This window comes from Salvia miltiorrhiza, chromosome 1 (genome assembly GCF_028751815.1).
Source record: "Salvia miltiorrhiza cultivar Shanhuang (shh) chromosome 1, IMPLAD_Smil_shh, whole genome shotgun sequence".
Lineage (NCBI taxonomy): Eukaryota > Viridiplantae > Streptophyta > Magnoliopsida > Lamiales > Lamiaceae > Salvia > Salvia miltiorrhiza.
Genome location: NC_080387.1, coordinates 71,509,417 through 71,529,049, shown reverse-complemented (window position 1 = coordinate 71,529,049; position 19,633 = coordinate 71,509,417). Strand labels below are relative to the sequence as shown.

The following is a 19,633-nucleotide window of genomic DNA, read 5'->3' as shown; positions in this document are numbered from 1 at the left end:
TACGGATTCATGAGTGTGGTGATTGAATTTGTGAAACTACACCATACTGTAATCGGATTCATGCAAATATATTTTACATGGTTACAATCTTCAAGGGAAAAAAACAAAAACAAAAAAAACTATTTATTCCAAAATCATAGTAATCTCGTAACATTGGAACTACCCCTTTAAAATAAAAATAAAAATAAAAATATTGGAACTAGTCTAGTGGGGCCACCAATCGCGGCCACCGGGCTTCTTCACCATGATATCATTGTATTCAGGTCTTGAGGTCTGCGATTGCAATTGATTTGCATATGTTAGTAATTATACAACTACTGCATTCAAATCCCTATCAAAATAATCTTCACTCATATTCTCATCGCCATCGCTAAATCATGAAGAAAGAAAAAGAGAGGAGAAAAGTCTAACCAGATCTTTGAAGATGACGAAAGCCGTGAGGAAGAAGAGAACGAAGAGGATCTCGAATTCAGCGAAGCGGACAAAGCTGAAAACGGAGCTCACAGCGCGAGTCAACACCGACGGCGGCGGCAGCGATTCTACGGCTCTTCTCCGCCGGACGCCGTCGAAACCTATCATCCCCGGCGCACCGGTTCTCTTCGCCATCGCCGACGAATTGCTGATCTGATCTGCCGCTGTGCGTCGAATTTGAGAGAGAGAGAGAGAGAGAGAGAGAGAGAGAGAGGTTTACTCGTAGCTAGCTGGGGATTGAAAATTAGGAAGTTTGATTGATTGGTGGGATTTGGACAAAAGAAAGGTAAACATGGGTTGGGGGCCGCAGTTGTTGGGCTTCAAACATCACAATGGGCCTTCTTTCATTCCTTTCTACGGCCCACTCAATTAATTGTATTTACTCATATAGGCATTTACTTTGTATGATTTCTCCAATTCCACCATTTTAATGGGATAAAATTTAAATAAAATTAATTTTAAATGATATAAATAATCAAAGATCTTGAAATATTTCAAAATTTTCAATACATCAAAATAAATAAGAGTTAGCCTTACTATTTTTATCTACTAAGATTATCTTTCAATGTAAATGCTCATATATAATCCACAATGCTCACAAAATCTAACTTCAATAATATATTATCGAATTTAAGCGGCAAAGTTAAGATACTAAAATCTCTTTCTTGCAAAAGGTTATTAGTTCAAATTTCATCGGCGTCGTTTTAATTGTATTTTCATTTATTTGGTTATTTAGTCTGTAGTTTATACTAAATGGGTTGTAGTTTGGTTAATTCATTGTAATGTACATTCAGTATTATAATTTAATATATACATTGCATATCAAAAAAAACTTCAACAAAAGGTTCTTCATTTTACTTTAAATAATAAATATTCATAGTTCTCGGAAACTAATTTTGGAGTGTTATTTTTATAATTTAATTCAAGACTAAGATAAAATTTTGTTTCTCAAAGGCTTTGTTTAAATGCTCGGCAGCATTAGTTTATCTCTTGAAGTGTACCAATCATATTAAGGTGCAATAATAGCAAACTTGTTGCAACAACTTAAAATAAAAACACATCAACTAAATGGAATAATTCTCTCAAACATTTATTTGAGACCAATATCTCTCTCTCTCTCTCTCTCTCTCTCTCTCTCTCTCTCTCTCTTAACGTTAATTAATTAGACATCAAACTACTCTTCAAAAAATTAGACATCAAACTCCACCCACTAATTGGTCCAATTAAGCCATATATATAATTGATATGACTCTATGATAATTCCTCGTTAATTACATTTTTAAAGTTGAGTACCAAAATTAACTTTGGGGGTTGAAATAATAATAAATTTCTTGAAATTTATTCCCTAGAAAAGACATTACTCTTGGGAGCAAACGCCGACCAAGATTTACTAGCGCACGTGACAATTTCCTCTCACCCCCTCAACTCCTCTCTATTTATATACCCCACTTCACTTTACTAGTATTTCACATCCTTACCCTAATTCATATTCCCTTGTTCCATTAAAAGTAAAATGTTTTCATTTTGAATTTGTCCCCTTATAAATAGTCTATTTTATAACTTACAAAAATTAATTATGAAAAAATATAGGTTATAATTTTATATCTTTTCCTTAATTCGTGTGTTAAAATTTTTTGTCATTTTCATTTATAGTGGAATACAGAGAGTATTTTCCTTCTTTTAAAAAAAATTAATTAAAACAAATCACTATTTCCACTTAGGGATATTTTCCGTAAAATACACCAACTTTCAACAAATTCTGATTTTTCCCATAACCTTTAAAATTTGAAAAAAAAAATATACATCATTTTTTGATTTTTTTTAATTTTTTCCCACAAGTATGAAATAATCCCAAATAGAAGCTGATTTTAGGGCTTTTGACTTAGATACCTAAACATGACGTATAATAAAGATGGCATAATAAAGTCGATGCATTGGCTTATGTATCAACAAATTTAAGTCAAAAGCCCTAAAATCAGCTTCTATTTGAGAGTATTTTATACCCATGAGATCAATCATAAAAAATCGAAAGGTGGTGTATTTTTTTTTTCAAATTTTAAAGATCGTGGGAAAAACTAGAATTTAATGAAAATTAGTGTATTTTACGGCAAATATCCCTTCCACTTACTAGGATAAAGAAAAGTTTTTATTACTTCTCCGTTACTTGATCTTTTTTTTTTTTTTAGTTGTCCTATTTGACTTGAGTCCATATTATAATTTTCATGATAATATGTATGAGTTCATAATATGTATGAGTTTATGTATTTTACACTATAATTTTACTTTTTCAAATAATCTTACAAAATGAATTAGACATATATTTTATTACAAAAAGAATTAGGTAAAATGAAGTTCAATACAAGAAGTAGTAGGAGTATCTTTTTTCTTGGAGTGTAGGGAACAAAAGCACCACAACAAGGCTCTCTCTCTCTCTCAATATTGCATTTTTACCATCTCCCCCAAAAACAATGAAAAAGCCATAGGTGTGAAAGATCCATTTGCAAAATTTAGCAATTCTTCCCTTTGGGTTTATTGAATGCAATTAACCCCCACCTTTCCTCCTCTCCTACACACATTCAAAACCAAAACTACTTTATTTATTAGCGAGCAATAGTTGGATAGATAGATGCATGCTCATACCTAATCGCCACCTCTTCCCTCAACAAAAAAATCCACTTCCATTTCCTCCTTCCAGATTCTAGTTCATCACCACCATTTTTCCTGAATTATTTTTCCAGCCCTTTTGCTTCTTCTTTTAATTTTCCTTTTCAAGAACATCAAAGGCAGTAAGAAATGCGCGCAATTAGTAGTGGGGTTTTCTGGTCTGTGTTGTTTCTTTTATTCACCTCTAGTCTCCATCATCAACTTAGATTATTCATGGTAAGTTTCTCTCCCCTCCACTTTTTTTTTTCTTTTTTTGTGTACTGTGATGAAGTACAGTATCAGAGGACAGATCCCACAGCTTTCTTGTGAAAAACCCATCTTTGGTTTCTTGAATTCCCATCTGGGCACCCCTAAAAATTGGGTCTTGATTGATAAAAACGTGTTCTTGATCTTGCAGGTGGCGGCGGAGGATATGGTGCCGCTGGTGGAGCTGGGGAAAGTGGAGATGATGGTGATGGTGAATGAGAGCAGAAGGAAATTGGGGAGCTTTCAGATTTGTTCACTCTGCACTTGCTGTGGAGGTGCAAGCAGAAGCTACTGTTTGCCATCTCCATGCTGCTATGCAATCAATTGCAACATTCCAAACAGGCCCTTTGGATTCTGCTCTTTCACACCCAAGACTTGTAATTGCTTTGGTTGCCATATCTAATTCTTGATATGCTCTTTGTTGAGTCTTGTTTGGGAGAGGGAGGAAGTGAATACCTCTGTTCCTTTTTCCTGCTACTTTATATAGTAAGTGTTTATTATTTGTTTGAGGGACAGCTAGCTATTTCCAAGTAATTTTTTTGCTCTTCCAAGCTCTCATCTAGGAAAAGATTAGCTAGATTTAGCTGAAGCAGCAGTAGCAGTAGCAGCATTGTGTTTCCCAGTTCTATAAAGAGTGATGGTTGATGGGTTGAAAATGCAAAGTTTATCTTGTAAAATGAAGATTCAGTAGTGAAGTGATTATGATATGTTTACAGATTTATTATTCCTAGTTGTTGTGTGAGACTCTGGCAGAGCATGATGGTGCATGTTGCTTTGTGGGAATGTGTTTCTTGATGAGTGGGATTAGGACTGTGGCCTTAATTGCTCTGATTTATTATTGCATTTGTCAGCCTTTGTTTATTATACAATCTGAGGGCTTGATTAAGATTGGACTCTTCTTTATTATATAGTATTTCTTTTGTATCTCAAGGTTGCTGCAGACACAAGACATGTAGTTGTTGATTAGTTTAGTTCTACTTATATGCCTTATCAATGATTTGGTGACTTCATCACTTGTTTCTTAAGTCTATGCAATCCACTTATACTATGTTGTGATAGGAATGGTAGTTGATTATACTAAAGCCCAATCTACCATTTACTTTGATGGATTGAATCATTTTGATAACCTAATTCTTCAATTACTCAATCCCATTTTGGAGGTCCACTTGGGGTCAAAGTGCAGTGGTTGTTCAAAATTGAATCAAAGAGGTCTTGCTTAGAGAGTGTAGTGATGTTGTAGTAGTAGTTGGGAGGGGCAGGTAATGGTGGTGGTCCATTGAGAGCAGCTGCATTATTGTGGTGTAGCATTGCATTACTACAATGGAGATTGGTAGTTATTACAACAAAAGAGGATGATGGGGCTTAGTAGCTTTGATTGTTTCTTGAATGATAACTATACTATAGTAGTAGATGAGATGGAATTTGACAAGTTGGAGAAAGTAGATGGAAGGTTGTTAGCAGTTGCTAATATTAAATACAGGGTGGCTGCATGTGCATATATGGTTGAGGGACAGATTAAATTGTGCTCATACAACTATGAATTTCTATGGATTATTTTTATTTTATTTTTGGCAAATAATAACAACATATTAGGCATTAGGCATGCAAGTCCTATTGGGCTTGCTTATCTTGTCTGCTTCTTGGCCTATAAAATTATAAGTAGTAGCAATCTCAAAAAGAAAAGGAAAAAAAAAATGAAAGTAAAGCTTTGCTTATTTCTTGTTTCTGATAAACATCAACAGCAACAACAACCACTGGTTATTTTGTGGAAACCACACAACAATCAACATTCAACCATGATATAAACAGAATGGAACCAAACCAAAGCAAATCCCATAAACAAAGAAGAAAGAAAAAAAACTTCAAAAAATTGCAGCAACAAATATTGGTTATAAGTTGGAGTCCAAAGTAGCTGGTGCAGCAGCAGGTTGCCGTGTGACTGCTGCTAAGATATCAGTATATCCCACCAAGCCAACAAGAATGTCGTCGTTGTCGATCTCCGTGACCCACACGTGCGTGGCGCGGTGGGAGAGCATCTGCGCCATGACGGCGGCCAGTGAGCTCGTAGACTTGCAGGTCAAGGGTGCAGTCCTACCGCGGTACATGCTCCTCCCGGTGCTGAGATTTGGATCGGACGAGTTGCTGAAGAAGCCGATGCTTCTGCTGCTGAACTTCCTTCTCAACCTATTGGTGTTAACTGTTGCTGCTGCTGCAGCACCATTGGTCTCCTCTCCAGCTATTTCATCCCTGTGGGTATCAATGTCAGGCAGTGATCTCGAGTTCATGTGATCTTCGACACCCATCACGAACTGGCCGGCCGACAATTTGGCGAGAGCCCACGCAGCAGAGAGGTAGTCACACTTCCAGAGCTTGGCCAGAGAGATCTCACCCAAGATCTTGTGCTGCCCGTCTGGTGTTGGCTCGACAACTGCTGCAGCGCAGGGATCGTTGGGGAGCTTCTTGGTGGCATCAATGGCCGGAGAGGACGCCTCGATCCAGCAGTAGTTTGGGTTGACAGCTTCGAGAGAAGCAATGGGAGAGAGGGGTAAAGGAGCCAAGGCACCAAGGCAACCAATGAGGAAGCGAAGGACATCTTCTCTCGAGAGGCAGCAGAACTTGTCTTGGATGGATGAGGTGGAAGACGATGAAGGCCGGGTAGCCAACGCGTTCGTGCTGCTGCCTGCTCCGAACGAGTCCACATTTTTGAGCCATTTGCCGTTGTAGAGGATGGAAAAGCGCTTGCTCATCCCCCTCCAGACTAAGCTCTTAGGCACGAGGAGTCGCCTCGCTCCTTGTTTCATCATCTCCAGAGCATCTATTAATCTTGTACAAGAATCAAACAGTCAGTTTCCATACAGACCTCATTCTCTTCATCACAAAGCTCTGCAAATAATGGGGTATCTTCTACCTATTGTTGACCTATCATCATCATCATCATCATAGAGGTTGAAACTGGTGTACTAAACTAATAAAGATGAATAAAAACTATACTAGTGAGAGGGGAGAGAGAGAGAGAGAGAGACAGTTTCTATAAATGTGTTGCAGCAAATGTAGCTCTCCTACTGCCATCTAAATCAAACACATGATGATGATGAAACAAGAAAGTTTCTATAACAGGAGTTGCAAAAGAAGCAAGTGACATTGATTCATTCACTTTTCAACCACCATTGTATACATACACATATATCAATCCATCACACCACCTCAGTCCAAATCATATAAGGAGCAAAAATTTCATTTTTTTTCGAGCGCTGTAAATCAACATCATCATCATCATCATCATCTTATCCAATCAACAACAATGCTACCTTCTAAATCACATCCAAATGAATCCGATCATATTCAATTCTACACATGGAGATGAAGATGAAGAGAGAGAGAGAGAGAAGGGTTCACCTTGTGCCGGGATCGACAACCTTGAGGGCGGAGTTGTCGGCGGCGACGACCTCGGAGACGGGGGTGTTGATGGCCTTCTCCTGGTCGGCCAAGCAATCCTCTCTGGCCAAGAAGGCCACAATATCCAATGCGTTGAGAATGCCGACGAATCTCTGCTGCCTGCTCTGCGTGTTCTCGTAGGGGCTCTTCACCGATCTCTTCCGCCACACCGGAATCCCTCCCTCCGCCGAATCCCCGATCGCCCCTATCGCCGCGCCCACCGTCTCCGTCTCCGAGAACTCCGACAGCTCCGGCTTCCCCACCGTCAGATCGCCCACCACGTGGTACAGAAACACCGACGCCATCGATTCGATTTCTATCGATGATGATGTAAAAGCGAATCGAGAATAGGAGTAATTAATGAGAGAGAGTCAGCCATAGATGAATGAAGAAATCCCGTTGAAATTGGCAGCTGCAGCAGCAGAAGCAGAAGCAGCAAGGCCCATTCAAAATTAGGTAAATTTACTCTTTTGGGCACTCTTTGCTTCTCGATTGCGAATCAATGGATGTTAGATTCCGATTGGATTAGCCGATTTGACGAGTGGCGCCGCCAATAAATCTTCTCTCTCTTTGACTTGTTCTCGCTTCTTCTCATCCTTATCAGAATTACTCATTTTTTTAATGATCAATCAATGCTATGCTTTTCCTCAAAAAAAAAAAAAAAAAAATCAATGCTAATGCTTTGCTACACGACACATACACCGAGAATTAGATATTCCGAAAGTAATTTATCCATTAACCACAGGGTTAATTCTTTGTTTATGCAGTCATTAGTCTTCTCCCTCACACACAGACACACAGTATTCAAGAATTTGTACTGCGCTTTATTGTTGTGTGTGATATTATTATTTATTGTATTATTCCCTTTGGCTTTCCATCACTGACCTTTCCCTTTCCCCTTTCCCCTTTCCCACTCACTCCTCCACTTACCAACAACGAATGTCTTGCTCTCTCTCTCTCTCTCTCTCTCTCTCTCTTCTTTCCCAGGTAAGTAAAACACTCCATAGCTACTGTCTTCCATGAAACTGAAGAAATGATAGAGAGAGGCAAGAGGGAAATCGAAATCGAATTCGAAATCAAAATAAAAATCCCAACTTTTTCCATCTTGCTATTGATACCCTTGTTGTTGTTGTTGTTATTATTACCTCGTGGGTTTTGCGTTTCTCTAAACCCACAAAGTGTGGGCATCGACCCACGAGATAAAGCTGCAATCTTGGAGCTCAAATCCCACTTTGAAGGCGGCGGCGATAATGGCTTCTCCATCTCCAACCGCTCCGGCCGGCTCACGGCGCTCAACCTCTCCGCCCTCAACTTGACCGGAGAAATCCACTCCTCTCTCTGCAACCTCTCTCTCCTCGAAACCCTCATCCTCTCCCACAATTCCCTGCGTGGGCCCATCCCCTCCTGCTTCAGTCTCTTGAGGAACCTCAAGGTTTTGGATCTTAGCTACAATGCCTTCCATGGCTCCGCCCCTCAAGCCGTCGCCACGCTCAACCAGCTGGCGGTTCTTGATCTCAGCCATAATGTGTATTCCGGTGAGATTCCGGCGTGGATTGGGAATTTCTCTTCCAAACTCGAGAGGCTCAATTTGGGGTTTAACAATTTCAGTGGGGAGATGCCTGCTTCCTTGTATTCTGCAATGTCATTGCTCTATCTGGATTTGTCCCACAACAATCTCACCGGAGTTGTTGGTGATTTCCGGCAGGCTCTGGTGCAGCTCAGCCTCGACTCGAATTCGTTTTCGGGCACTCTGCCCTGCTTCTTGCCGGCTGCTGAGTCCCTCTCAGTGCTCAACTTAGCAAGAAACTCCATTTTAGGAGGGATTCCAGCTTGCATTTCTGCTTGTCATGAGCTGACACAGCTCAATCTCTCATTCAACCTACTAGAATATGGGATTTCTCCAAGATTGGTTTTTTCTGAGAAGTTGGTTGTTTTGGACTTGAGCTTCAACAAGCTGTCTGGACATCTTCCATCCACTATTGTCGGGTCGCCTGGCAAGTCCGGCCTCTTGCTCTTTGATGTGTCGAATAATCTGTTGACGGGCGAGATTCCATCATCGATCACGGAGCTGAAGAACTTGAAGGCCTTGTTTCTCTCCCAGAATCTTCTCAGTGGAGAGATTCCGGAGAGAATTGGGAATCTGACATATCTTCAAGTGATTGATCTGTCGCATAATGCTCTGTCTGGAAACATTCCTTTGAACATTGTTGGTTGCTTTCAGTTGCTGGCATTGAAGCTGAACAACAACAATATTTCTGGTGAGATTCCTCCTGAGCTTGATGCATTGGATAGCCTGAGGATATTGGCTCTGAGCAGCAACAGAATCTCCGGGGAGATCCCCCTCACGTTGGCAGGGTGCAAGTCGTTGGAAGTTGTCGATTTGAGCTCGAACGAGCTCTCTGGCTCTCTCAATGATGCTGTGTCCAAATGGTCCAAGCTCAGGTTTCTCTCCCTGTCACATAACATGCTCAATGGAACCCTACCGAGTTGGCTGTTCACATTCGAAGCAATCAAGACGATCAATCTCTCCGGGAACAAGTTCTCCGGCTACATACCAGATGGTAGTTTCAACACCAGTTCAAATTTCAATCACAGGGATGCTGTTGGTGGATCAGAGTTTAGTCAGCAATCAGATGTTGGAATGCAAATGCAGGTCTCTATAGTGAGAAATGAGCTCATCTTCGACTATGAGCTCACTACCCGAAGTGGGATCGACATCTCAGATAATGCACTCAGGGGGGCTATCCCAGCAGGGCTCTTTGGATTGCAAGGTTTGGAGTATCTAAACCTGTCGTATAACTTCCTCGACGGCCAAATTCCGGCGGGTATGGGGAAGATGTGGAGTTTGGAGGTGCTAGACTTGTCTCACAACTCCTTCTCAGGCTCCATTCAAGAAAACATATCAAGTCTTGGAAACCTAATGCTGTTGAATATGTCCTATAACTGCCTCTCCGGGATCATCCCGACGAGGCAGGGCTACTGGAGGTTTCCCGGGGCGTTTGCCGGCAACCCCGGCCTCTGCCTCGACTCGGCCTGCCACGGCCCCGCCGTGCCATTCAGAGATGGGAACGAGCAGGGGCTGATCTCAGTGAGGATTTTGTGTGTAACTAGTTTTGTTAGTTTCTATGCAGGTGTTATTGGTCTTTGTTGCTATGGTCAAACCAGAAACTACATGTTGCAGACCAAGAACTACTGATTTTTATGGTAGACAAGATTAGTGTTACTTGCTTTTGCTTCTTACACAAATTCAGTCTCACAAAATTGAGCTGATTTTTATTTTCTGTAAATATAATACTGTCCATTTTCAACAGGAAGTGAATCAAATTCGATTGGCATAGTGCAAAAAAAGCATTCTTGAAAAACCAGCAAGCATCATTCTTGATGCCTTAGTATTGATTATACATAACCTAAAAGAACATTCTTGCATCACTTCAAAGCATTAGATTCCTTGAGGCTTATAATGCACTTTGCAATCCATAAATTCGATGCTAAGGTAAAGTGACATTTGAGTATAACACGTGTCAACAAAAATAGCTGTGTTACATGTAATTTTACCTATGATTTTGACAAAATGGGATACTACACCCAAAGGTAAACATGAAATTTTAGGACTAGGAAGTAAAACAAGAAGCTGGATGAAAAATAGACTTAAAAGAAACACTATCACATTCCTTTTGATTCAACTCAACTTTTCTAAGTTCTACAAATGGGGAAAAGTTGTAGCAAATACATCGTATGAAGCAAGAGATGGAAATCTGCAAGTGAGCTTGCTAAGAAAAAAACTCTTGCCAGCGCCAACACGGACATCGTCCTACCTCCTAATACCTAATTGGCCCATCCAAGCTCCCGGATGCAAACTGAAAGTACGATTCATGTATGAGAATAATTATTTAAACGATGAAGATTGGTTTGAGTACATGTCAAAAAGTGCGGTGATCAGAAACTGTAATCTGCTACAAGATTATGAGAACGGCAACTTCACCAAGAATTAGAAAGTATTATTGCTACGATTCATGACATTCTGTATATGAAGAGTATTAAAAACTCTAAACATTAGGATAAGTTCATGTTGAAGCTCAGAGGATCATGAAACATAAAGATTACTCATTTGCATTTTGGACGTTTTCTTGGAAGTGCATGAAGGGATCCTAAACCTAGTAAAAAAGTACGATTTTGCCCTAAAATGTATTGCAAAAAAGTAAAAAAAAAAAAAAAAAATAGAATGAATATCTGGAGAAAACTAAGTCAACCTGCTGAATGGTAGATGCTTAGCAATAACACTGACGACAACTCGACTCTCCACTATGTATTGGCTTGAGGACAAAGACATGACACATTATATGTGTGTGTGCAAGTGTCTTAGCATTGCATGTAAATACACATCCAAAAAGAAGGAACAAAAAGATGACAACCAAAATTCAAGTTTATGTCAAGGAGAAAGAATTGACATTTACCTGTTGAACAATTGGATTCGTCGACGAGGAGAATTCATGAGTCATTCCTTGCCAAACAACTTTTCCTTCATACAAAAACAGCAGCCTAGATATGGTATTAGTATTGGGATTAGAAGAAGTAGCCAAAGTTGTGTTCAAAAGGCTAGAAAATAATCACTACCTATCAACAGCTCTTTTGATTGTGCTATGTTGATGAGTAACTACCACATATGAAGCAATCTTCCCAGGCTTCCCACATGCATCTTCACCTTTCATATGAACCGAGCGAATGAGATCTTCAACAACAGTGGATGCAATAGGATCCAGACCAGCTGTTGGCTCGTCATATAGGAGCACCTGTTCCAAACACACATGATATCAACAAAGTTATAAATACCAGAATGTAAGGAGATATACACCTATCATCATGGTTAAATAAGAAATTGATGATGATATTTTTAATTGGATAATGCAAATGGGATTGAAGTTCATGATAAGATATTGCGTATAATGACCTTAAAACACCAGAAAAATACAACCCAAAATATATAAAATCTTAACCTCGAGAAAATATTTTATTGTATGTGAGAGGAGCACCAAAAAAGAGAAGGAGAACAAATAATACCTCAGGCTCAATCGCATGCTTTGTTGTATCATTAATGATGGAACGAGCAAGGGCAACTCTCTTTTTCATCCCACCAGACAATTCAGAAGGTAATCGATCTTCAACTCCCTGTAAAAAGAATTCACTTAAACCGCCCCTGGCTTAAGAAATGAATAAGACCTTTTACTGTATGGCATACCAAACTTTTAAAGCTGGAGTACATTTTCTGAGAAATTTTTCCAGTATCATCAGATTGATATATATATATAGGGTTTTTGATAAGCTTAGATAGTACTAATAGCTAAAATTGAAATGGTCATTAACCACATACCTTCAGTCCAACAGCAGCTAGAGTCTCTGTGACAAGTTCGGCAATTTTATCCTCTGACATAGTTGAATTTTCATATCTGTCACCGAAATTCAAGAAATAATATAAAACCTAACTAAAACAATACTGTTGTTAATAGTGAAGCAAAAGCTAATTAGAAAGATAAACATCTTACAACAAAAACCCGACATTTTCACGAACAGTGAGAGAATCAAAAAGTGCTGCACTCTGAAAAACCTGTTACATTGGGCAAGAGATTCAAGAACTGTCTGGAATCACTGAAATAATAGAGGTGCAGACAATGTTATCTCACCAAGCCAATTCTTAGGCCAGATATTTCCTCATCACTGATCAACCCATGTCGTCTTCTACCGCGAATCAATACCTCACCCTACTTGTTCATAATTAATCAGAGACCACAAGAAGACAGTCAATGTCAATCTAAAGTAACTTCTATCAATAATGAAATCAGTTAAAAGGACGACATAATTCCAAAATAAAGCAACAAACTTGAAGAATTCCAAAAGAAAGCAACCAACCTTGTCTGGAGCAAGAAGCCCAGCCATAATCTTCAAGATGGTTGACTTTCCTGTCCCAGATGGCCCTATTATTCCAACAGCCTCTCCATGCCTAATCTACAAAAGAAATTAACTTTGTCAATGTTAAGGCGGTATCCGCAGAGAATGAATAAGCTGGTTCTTGTGGCAACGCAAGCATATTCACTATTCTTACATTCATTCACAAAATATATGAATTAATCTGCTAATCAATAGTGAGTAGCCAAGATCGGTTAAAAACATCCCCTCGACTTAAAAATCACCTTACCATATACTCATTCCTTCCTAAAATCACGATGGTAAAGTCACTATCTTCTAGACAGTTGAAAATAACAACAAATACATTGGATAATATATACATTTCTAAGCTAAATATTGAAGTGAATCACAAGCATAAATAAGAAAATCACCTTAAAGCTCACACCTCTTAGTATGTGCTTTTCCCCAAAGGATTTGTAGATATCTCGGCATTCAATGAGCACATCTGGCCCATCCTCATCCTCCTTGTTCATGCTTGAATTATCAATCTTGTGAGCACCCTGGAGAAAATGAACATACGTGTACGTTTCCGCATGAATATAATCCAAAAAAATGTACCTAGAAGTTATAATCAGACATATCAAATGATTGTAACAGTTTGTAATTCCAAAATTTGTACTGCATATCCAAGGGAGAAGCAACAAACACAAACTATGGAAACAAAAATGCAATAATAAGAGGATCTTGGAACGATGATCATGCTAAAATTAACCTATAGGTAGCTGAGTCGAAGCAAATACGACACCAAATTTAACCCAATACTGTTAAAATGTCCAGTTCAGATCCCAGCAACAGCCATGGATTACTAAGTTCAGCTCATTCATTTTCCCAAGTTAGAAACCACATGATTTTAAGGGGGAAAAAACGACAAATTAACTTCATGAAAGTTGAGGCATACTTTAAAGTTTGCAGGCTGGTAATTTTGAGGCGGAGCAACGCAAGCACAAGAAACCCTTCTATTTCTCGGAGCATTTTCGTCGTCAATAGAAGCAGAAGAAGAAACAGGCAAAACCGCCGGCAAAGATGGCAATACATTAGAGCGCCGGCGAGTATTGCATGCACTGAGAGGCCTGTGAGATATGGAAGCCGCCGCCGACGCCATCCCAGAGTTTCTTATTGAAAGAGGCGTGAATTTTGATGATTGTTGACGATGCAGGATTGTGAAATGTGAAATTCGAGCAATTCAATGGGAGCGGAATCCAATTTCAACTTGGACGATGTTCTAATCAGAAAAAATGGAAGTGGAGGCGCGGGGAGATAAGGAATACCGCGGCGGCGGAGTTGCGGTGGAGGCGGCGATGGCTCGGGTGGAAATTGAGGACGGTGGCCATCGGCCGCTATGCTTTCTTCACTCTTATTTTTTCTTTTTTTCCTAAAAACAAAAAAGAAAAAAATACAAAAAAAGAGAATTTCCCGAATTTCGTGGGTTGAGGTTTAGTCATTTCAAGATTTTTCTTTCTCATTAATTTTTTATTTCTTGTCATAGTAAAAAATGAAATTGAATTGATTATAGAGGTTATAAGCCGAAATTAGTCAATAAATTACTCAATCATATGACAAAAACATAAATATTTTTTCATTTTAAATTGTCTCACAAAAATATACACATTCCTATTATCTTATCATAATTCATTTACTTTTTATATCTACTTTTTATAAATGAAAACTCATTTTTCATCTCACATTACACTTTTATCTAATATTTTTTTATAATTTATGTCACTTACAAATATTCATATTTTTGTGAGATAGATGAAATATTCAATTTTCATCGAATGCATATTAATTTTAAAATTTGACACAATAATTATTCACTTCGTCCATAAAAAATACTGTAGTTTATTTTTGTCAATTTGAAACGTCCAACAAAAATTAGTCTATTTCCATTTTTAGAAACTATCTATCACACAGTGGATCCTATTTTTTCACTCACGAGACAATTAATTATCATTATAAACACTATTTTTTGAGTGAGATCATTTTTTCGCTCAAAATACAAGAATTATTTTTATTAAAACTCGTGTAGTCTTTTATTAGAAATATTTTTTGTGGACAAAGGAAGTATTAAATTATTGATTTTATTTAATTTAATTATTTATTAAAATTTCTATTAAGTTTAATTTTCTTTGAGGAAATTTTAATTAAATTTATTATATGTATGTTATAAAATTTTCGCATGATAATCCATTAACGAAAATGAATGGTTTTTTATAAAATAATGTTAAATTATTCAGCTAGTCAAGTAAGGAATAAATTTGGTGAGAAAGCTAGGAAATAAAATTGATTAAACTTCCAATAATTTTAATTATTGATAATTAATCTTATTTTATATTAATAATTAGTAAATAAAAAGAAAGGGAGTGGATATTAAAGGGATGCAAAATTGAATAATGGCACAAGTTGGTAGAGAGAGAGGCAGCTCGCGAGCGGCGGAAGCGGAGGAAGATTGAAGACGGCGGTGACGCCACCATGACTCTCGCTCAATTCTCCATGGTCTCTGCTTCTCTTTCCCTTTTTCATCTTTTTCCATACATTTTAACGCTTCTCATCTACATATTACTATTACTATTACTATTTCTTGCTGTTTTTTGCCGCTTTGTTTATTTTCTTTCCGTCCATATTATATTAGGTTTTTCTTCTTTTTTTTTTTTGGGGTACACTCATGAAGATATGTTCAAATGAAATTGAAATTATCTTTTTACGTTTGAAAGATGAAGCAAATGATTTGTGATGTTTGAGCAAGCAATCTTTTTTGGTCGATTATAGTCAACCTACACTGATGATGTCATACTAGCTCTGGTATTCTTATGATCCTACGAGTTGAATTAGCAATAGCTGGGACCATTAATTCATCTTCGCGATTTGGGGCTGCCCGACACACATAATTCTGTTAATTTGTTTTTAAACCTGTTAGCCTTTTGACCTTGCTTTACTCTACCTTTCATTAGAATTGATGAAATGATCATTCTCTTCAGTTGGCTAGTAGTGACTAGTGAACCTATAAACATATCATTCAAAGAGATCATGCTAGTCGAATTGTTTGGAATTTAATGGCAGCGTGGTGTGAGTAATTTGTCACTATATTCTGTGAATGGAAAAATTTAAGCATTTATTCTTGACTTCTATTTGTGTGCCAGAACAGATATTGTACTAGAAGTTTGAAGTGTTAGTTTTAGATTCATTTTTTTTTAACTTACCTTATTAAGATATCCTTTATTCAACAGAATTAATTTTTATTCTTGGACTTGATGATTTCTTCAGCTATCACTCCAATGTTTCTCATTTTGGTGCATGTGCACTGAGATTTAATCTCCCTTTGGATTGGTGCTCAACTTTCACTAGTACTGTGCAGGTTGAAGAGTTGGCTTCTCTTGTTAAAGACAATTATCCTTGCAAGCATCTAATTTTGTCAGTGGAAGATCTGTTAGTGAATTATCTTCAGGATGATACAAGGTAAATTAGCTGTGTGGTCACTAACAGATGCTGTGACAAAAAGGCTGTTCTTAATATTTGTGGCGCAATATGTACTTATAACAATTTTCTAGACTGATTAGAAGTTGGAAATTTTGAAATATCAGCACCTTGGAGACCTATATATGCCTTCTTATGTCAAGTGGGCAATGCTCAATGCAGTGCTAGGTTAACCTTTTTAGTTGTGCTCTGTTCTATGAAACTTTTACTTCCAATATCCTTGGTACTTCCCCACCCCCAGAAGCATATTCTCAACCGTTCTTGCAATTCCTTGAGTATTATTTCTCATACTATCTGTTGTATCCCAACCAAGTATCCAGTGAGCACTGCATTCTCCAAAAGCGCTATAATGATTTCACAAAATTTTCTGCACTTTCTAAACCTTTCAATATTTGCTCCAACAATTATGATAAAGTACTCACAAGTGTATTTAAACCCCTTGTTTGTTCATGTAGTGCAATTTGTTTTTTTGCATCACAGACATGATGATGTATTAGTGATTATATTTCCACGACTTAATGTCTGAGGGAAGTTTTGAGTTCCATTCAAAAAATTAAAGCTGAAAAAAACGTTACATGTGCAGTTTAGATGGAGTGCTCGAGCTGGAACCTATGAATTCTTATAGCCGCCTACTTGTACACCGTCTTGCTGAAATATTTGGGTATTTATGTTCACTAAGTTTTCACTGGACTCTCCATTGTATTTCTTATCTGGACCTTAACAAAATGAGATTTTGGCTCACTAAATATGACATGTAGCAATCATATTACCTAGATTTTTTCATCACTCTGTTGGAGAAGGAGAAGACAGGCACTTAGTTTTGGAGAGAAGCCCAGAGACATCAATGTAGGTGAAGTTTATGGCCACATATTATAGCATTTAACTAGATTGATTCTGTTATCATTTTCTCCGTTTGGAGTTATGTGCATTTTGGATCATGTCATTTTGGCCACAGTTAGATTATAGAAGGTGGCCTAATGCCATTTTGGATCATCACTCTCTTGTAGGGTTGACATGTTTGATGACACAGTAAAGGAAAATGCTTGGTATCCTAGCCTTATGCCTTTTGTGCTGCAAACTCCATAAATCATTCAGCTCATATTCAAATACGAGTAAAATAGATTTTCTTTTTATTCTTTATCTGCCCTATTTTGGTAGGCCTAGATGGGAAATTCATGATTAACACAATTCCCGTAACTAAAATAAAGAAAGCACAATGACCAGGTCCAAAGCCCTTCAAAATATTTTTCTTTTCTGTGACTAATCTCAAGCTAATCAGAACTTTTTCTGAAAGAGAAACTAAGAGAACAAATTAGTTCATCAAAATTTCTGCTCCTATGGTGGTCTAACAATTGGTCGCACTTCATTGGTTTTTACATCATGATTGTTATACATGGTTGTTATGATATATATAAGTTTAACAAAGCATGTATAATAGAAATTGGATTTCCATGTGTTTCGTTCTATACTTTATACTATAGAAATTGTGATACACCTACTGGTATTATATAATTTTTATAATCTGAGAATTGCAGTCCAGGCATCCTTGTGAGCGATTTATTGTTGCAATATGGTGAAATGCAGACGCCGATGACTTGTGATGTATTAAGGCGTAAGGAAGTTTTGCCGCCAGGTAAACTATTACACTCAATGTTAAGTTGTTAACTAATTGCTCCATGCTGTTGCTTTATTATCTTGCTATTTCAGATTTTACTTCCTTTTCCACAATAACTGTTTTCTTAAGTATAATCTGAACTTGTGATAATATTTTAAGTTAAAGATCACCTTCCTGTATGCGCAAGCGACTAGGAAAGCATATTTCTAGGCTTTAGAAAAAGAAAAGGAAAAAAGGAAACTTCCAGAATGCAATGGCGTAAACAGGAATTCAACTGTGACCTTATGGTATGGAGAAGAGTTATGTAACTTCCCTTAATGGTTTAGAAACTGAGTGATTTGGGATACACTTGCTTATTCCCTGAAAGGATTACGTAGCATTTGTAAGGGTTTAGGATGAAAGTAAACTATGTATAAGTATTTACGGGTGGCTGTTCGACAGGATTAGACTTGATTATCCTTGTCAAAAAAGGGAAGACATGCTGCCCAGCACATAGACTACATGTTTTCTACATATATAGCTACCCTTTTCTTGTTCTTGGGTAGTTATTTCATATTGATTGTTATTTAATGTAATGATATGAAGTGAAACATCCCAATTCCCAAAGAAGATATGTGGAAGGTAGACATGGCTGAATAGAGTCCAGAAAGAAGAAAACTGAGTTTCGTTTGAACTTTTGAAATTTGTAAGTTCTGTACTGTGTGATTCGTGCAGTATTGTTTCAGAAAATTTGTCTTTCTTCTTCCTCATATATTATGTGGGTAGTAAACAAACAGTAGTGCATTATCAGAATATCCACCTTGTTAAAATGGACTTGAAGCTGGGATGTTTTTTCTGGTTTTCTTAGACCAGAAGGTTGATCCTGTAAGCGGGCCTTCTCTGGATGAGAGAGAGACAGCTTATTTTGCAGCAAGGGAAAGAATATTTTCGGAAGATGCATGTGACAGTAAACTGGTAAAGGAGAGACCAAAAAAAGATCCTGTGGTTGCTCGCCGTATGATAACTCGTGCCCTTGGCCAAGCAGATAAGGGTACAAAGCATGAGCTCACTAAGGAATTTGTACAATTGGTGGTGGAGGATGAGAGGAACATCAAATCTAGCAACAAGATGAAAATAAATCCCCTCTCTGAGAAAAATCCAAGGGCATCTACGATGCCAAAAGTCGACAGATCCGATGAATTTAAAGTTGTGGATGTTTCAAGCAAAGAACCCCAGCACTCGAAAGGCAGGGATTCTTTGGCAGAGCTGAAGAGTGACATGCCAGACAACTATTTAAGACAGGAGCATATGGGAGCTGCAAAGAGATTGTTTGCTAACGCCTTAAGAACGCATCGAAGGGATGTAAATCTATCAAACAAGGAAACTGGTTGCTAACCTCAGGTAATTCTACTACAAGAATCGATCGTTCTTCAAATATTTTGTGCACGAAAAAACTGACATTTTTATCGCGTATCAGTGACGTGTAGCACTAGAACCGTAATTACCGGGACTGGGGCAGCATTGGATGGCAAACCTGCTTGACATCAGCTTCAAGATCCTTAATGCAGCCATCGTGGCATCGGAAGGAAACTTGTTATTTGATGGTATTGTGTTGTATCTCAGACTACGTTGCTGCGTATTCACAATTTATTTTCTTGATAAAGTAGGGGCACACTATAATTTTATTTGTGCTATCTATCTTATCTAGTGGAATTTGCCTGTAGAAACTGCATGGTTCTTTGTTGTACAGAATAACATGAACTACTCTTATGTTAGTTTCCCTGAATATAG

The 19,633-nt window shown here is 38.0% G+C and overlaps 6 protein-coding genes across 9 annotated transcripts; 3 read left to right on the top strand and 3 right to left on the bottom strand.

Annotated features, from left to right (window-relative positions):
• Positions 1-27: 27 nt before the first annotated feature.
• On the bottom strand, positions 28-940 carry LOC131005787 (uncharacterized). Its single transcript, XM_057932871.1, has 2 exons — positions 412-940; positions 28-273 (listed from the first exon to the last, which is right to left on the bottom strand). The coding sequence occupies exons 1-2, from the start codon at positions 604-606 to the stop codon at positions 205-207; spliced, it is 264 nt and encodes an 87-aa protein (XP_057788854.1). The 5' UTR covers positions 607-940; the 3' UTR covers positions 28-204.
• A 1,919-nt stretch (positions 941-2,859) lies between these two features.
• LOC131005772 (uncharacterized) lies at positions 2,860-4,105 on the top strand. Its single transcript, XM_057932843.1, has 2 exons — positions 2,860-3,351; positions 3,533-4,105. Exons 1-2 carry the CDS (start codon positions 3,265-3,267, stop codon positions 3,782-3,784), a joined length of 339 nt encoding a protein of 112 aa, XP_057788826.1. The 5' UTR covers positions 2,860-3,264; the 3' UTR covers positions 3,785-4,105.
• Positions 4,106-5,076: 971 nt separating this feature from the next.
• LOC131005770 (CBS domain-containing protein CBSX6) lies at positions 5,077-7,620 on the bottom strand. The gene is made up of 2 exons (XM_057932841.1): positions 6,778-7,620; positions 5,077-6,204 (listed from the first exon to the last, which is right to left on the bottom strand). Exons 1-2 carry the CDS (start codon positions 7,119-7,121, stop codon positions 5,271-5,273), a joined length of 1,278 nt encoding a protein of 425 aa, XP_057788824.1. The 5' UTR covers positions 7,122-7,620; the 3' UTR covers positions 5,077-5,270.
• LOC131005769 (receptor-like protein CLAVATA2) lies at positions 7,605-10,039 on the top strand. Its single transcript, XM_057932840.1, has one exon. The coding sequence runs from the start codon at positions 7,850-7,852 to the stop codon at positions 10,010-10,012; it is 2,163 nt and encodes a 720-aa protein (XP_057788823.1). The 5' UTR covers positions 7,605-7,849; the 3' UTR covers positions 10,013-10,039.
• Positions 10,040-10,464: 425 nt separating this feature from the next.
• Positions 10,465-14,238, bottom strand: LOC131005771 (protein TRIGALACTOSYLDIACYLGLYCEROL 3, chloroplastic). Its single transcript, XM_057932842.1, has 10 exons — positions 13,676-14,238; positions 13,149-13,277; positions 12,721-12,816; positions 12,495-12,572; positions 12,357-12,418; positions 12,185-12,260; positions 11,875-11,982; positions 11,431-11,606; positions 11,271-11,355; positions 10,465-10,673 (listed from the first exon to the last, which is right to left on the bottom strand). Exons 1-10 carry the CDS (start codon positions 13,877-13,879, stop codon positions 10,635-10,637), a joined length of 1,053 nt encoding a protein of 350 aa, XP_057788825.1. The 5' UTR covers positions 13,880-14,238; the 3' UTR covers positions 10,465-10,634.
• An 884-nt stretch (positions 14,239-15,122) lies between these two features.
• Positions 15,123-19,617, top strand: LOC131005768 (uncharacterized). Of its 4 annotated transcripts, none has more exons than XM_057932836.1 (7): positions 15,123-15,270; positions 16,130-16,230; positions 16,832-16,909; positions 17,023-17,094; positions 17,784-17,881; positions 18,711-19,243; positions 19,320-19,617. In XM_057932836.1, the coding sequence occupies exons 1-6, from the start codon at positions 15,247-15,249 to the stop codon at positions 19,235-19,237; spliced, it is 900 nt and encodes a 299-aa protein (XP_057788819.1). In that variant the 5' UTR covers positions 15,123-15,246; the 3' UTR covers positions 19,238-19,243; positions 19,320-19,617. The 4 variants fall into 4 exon arrangements, with proteins under 4 accessions (XP_057788819.1, XP_057788820.1, XP_057788821.1 ...); XM_057932839.1 differs by having other exon boundaries at positions 15,155-15,270; positions 16,120-16,230; XM_057932837.1 differs by lacking the exon at positions 17,023-17,094.
• Positions 19,618-19,633: the final 16 nt, after the last annotated feature.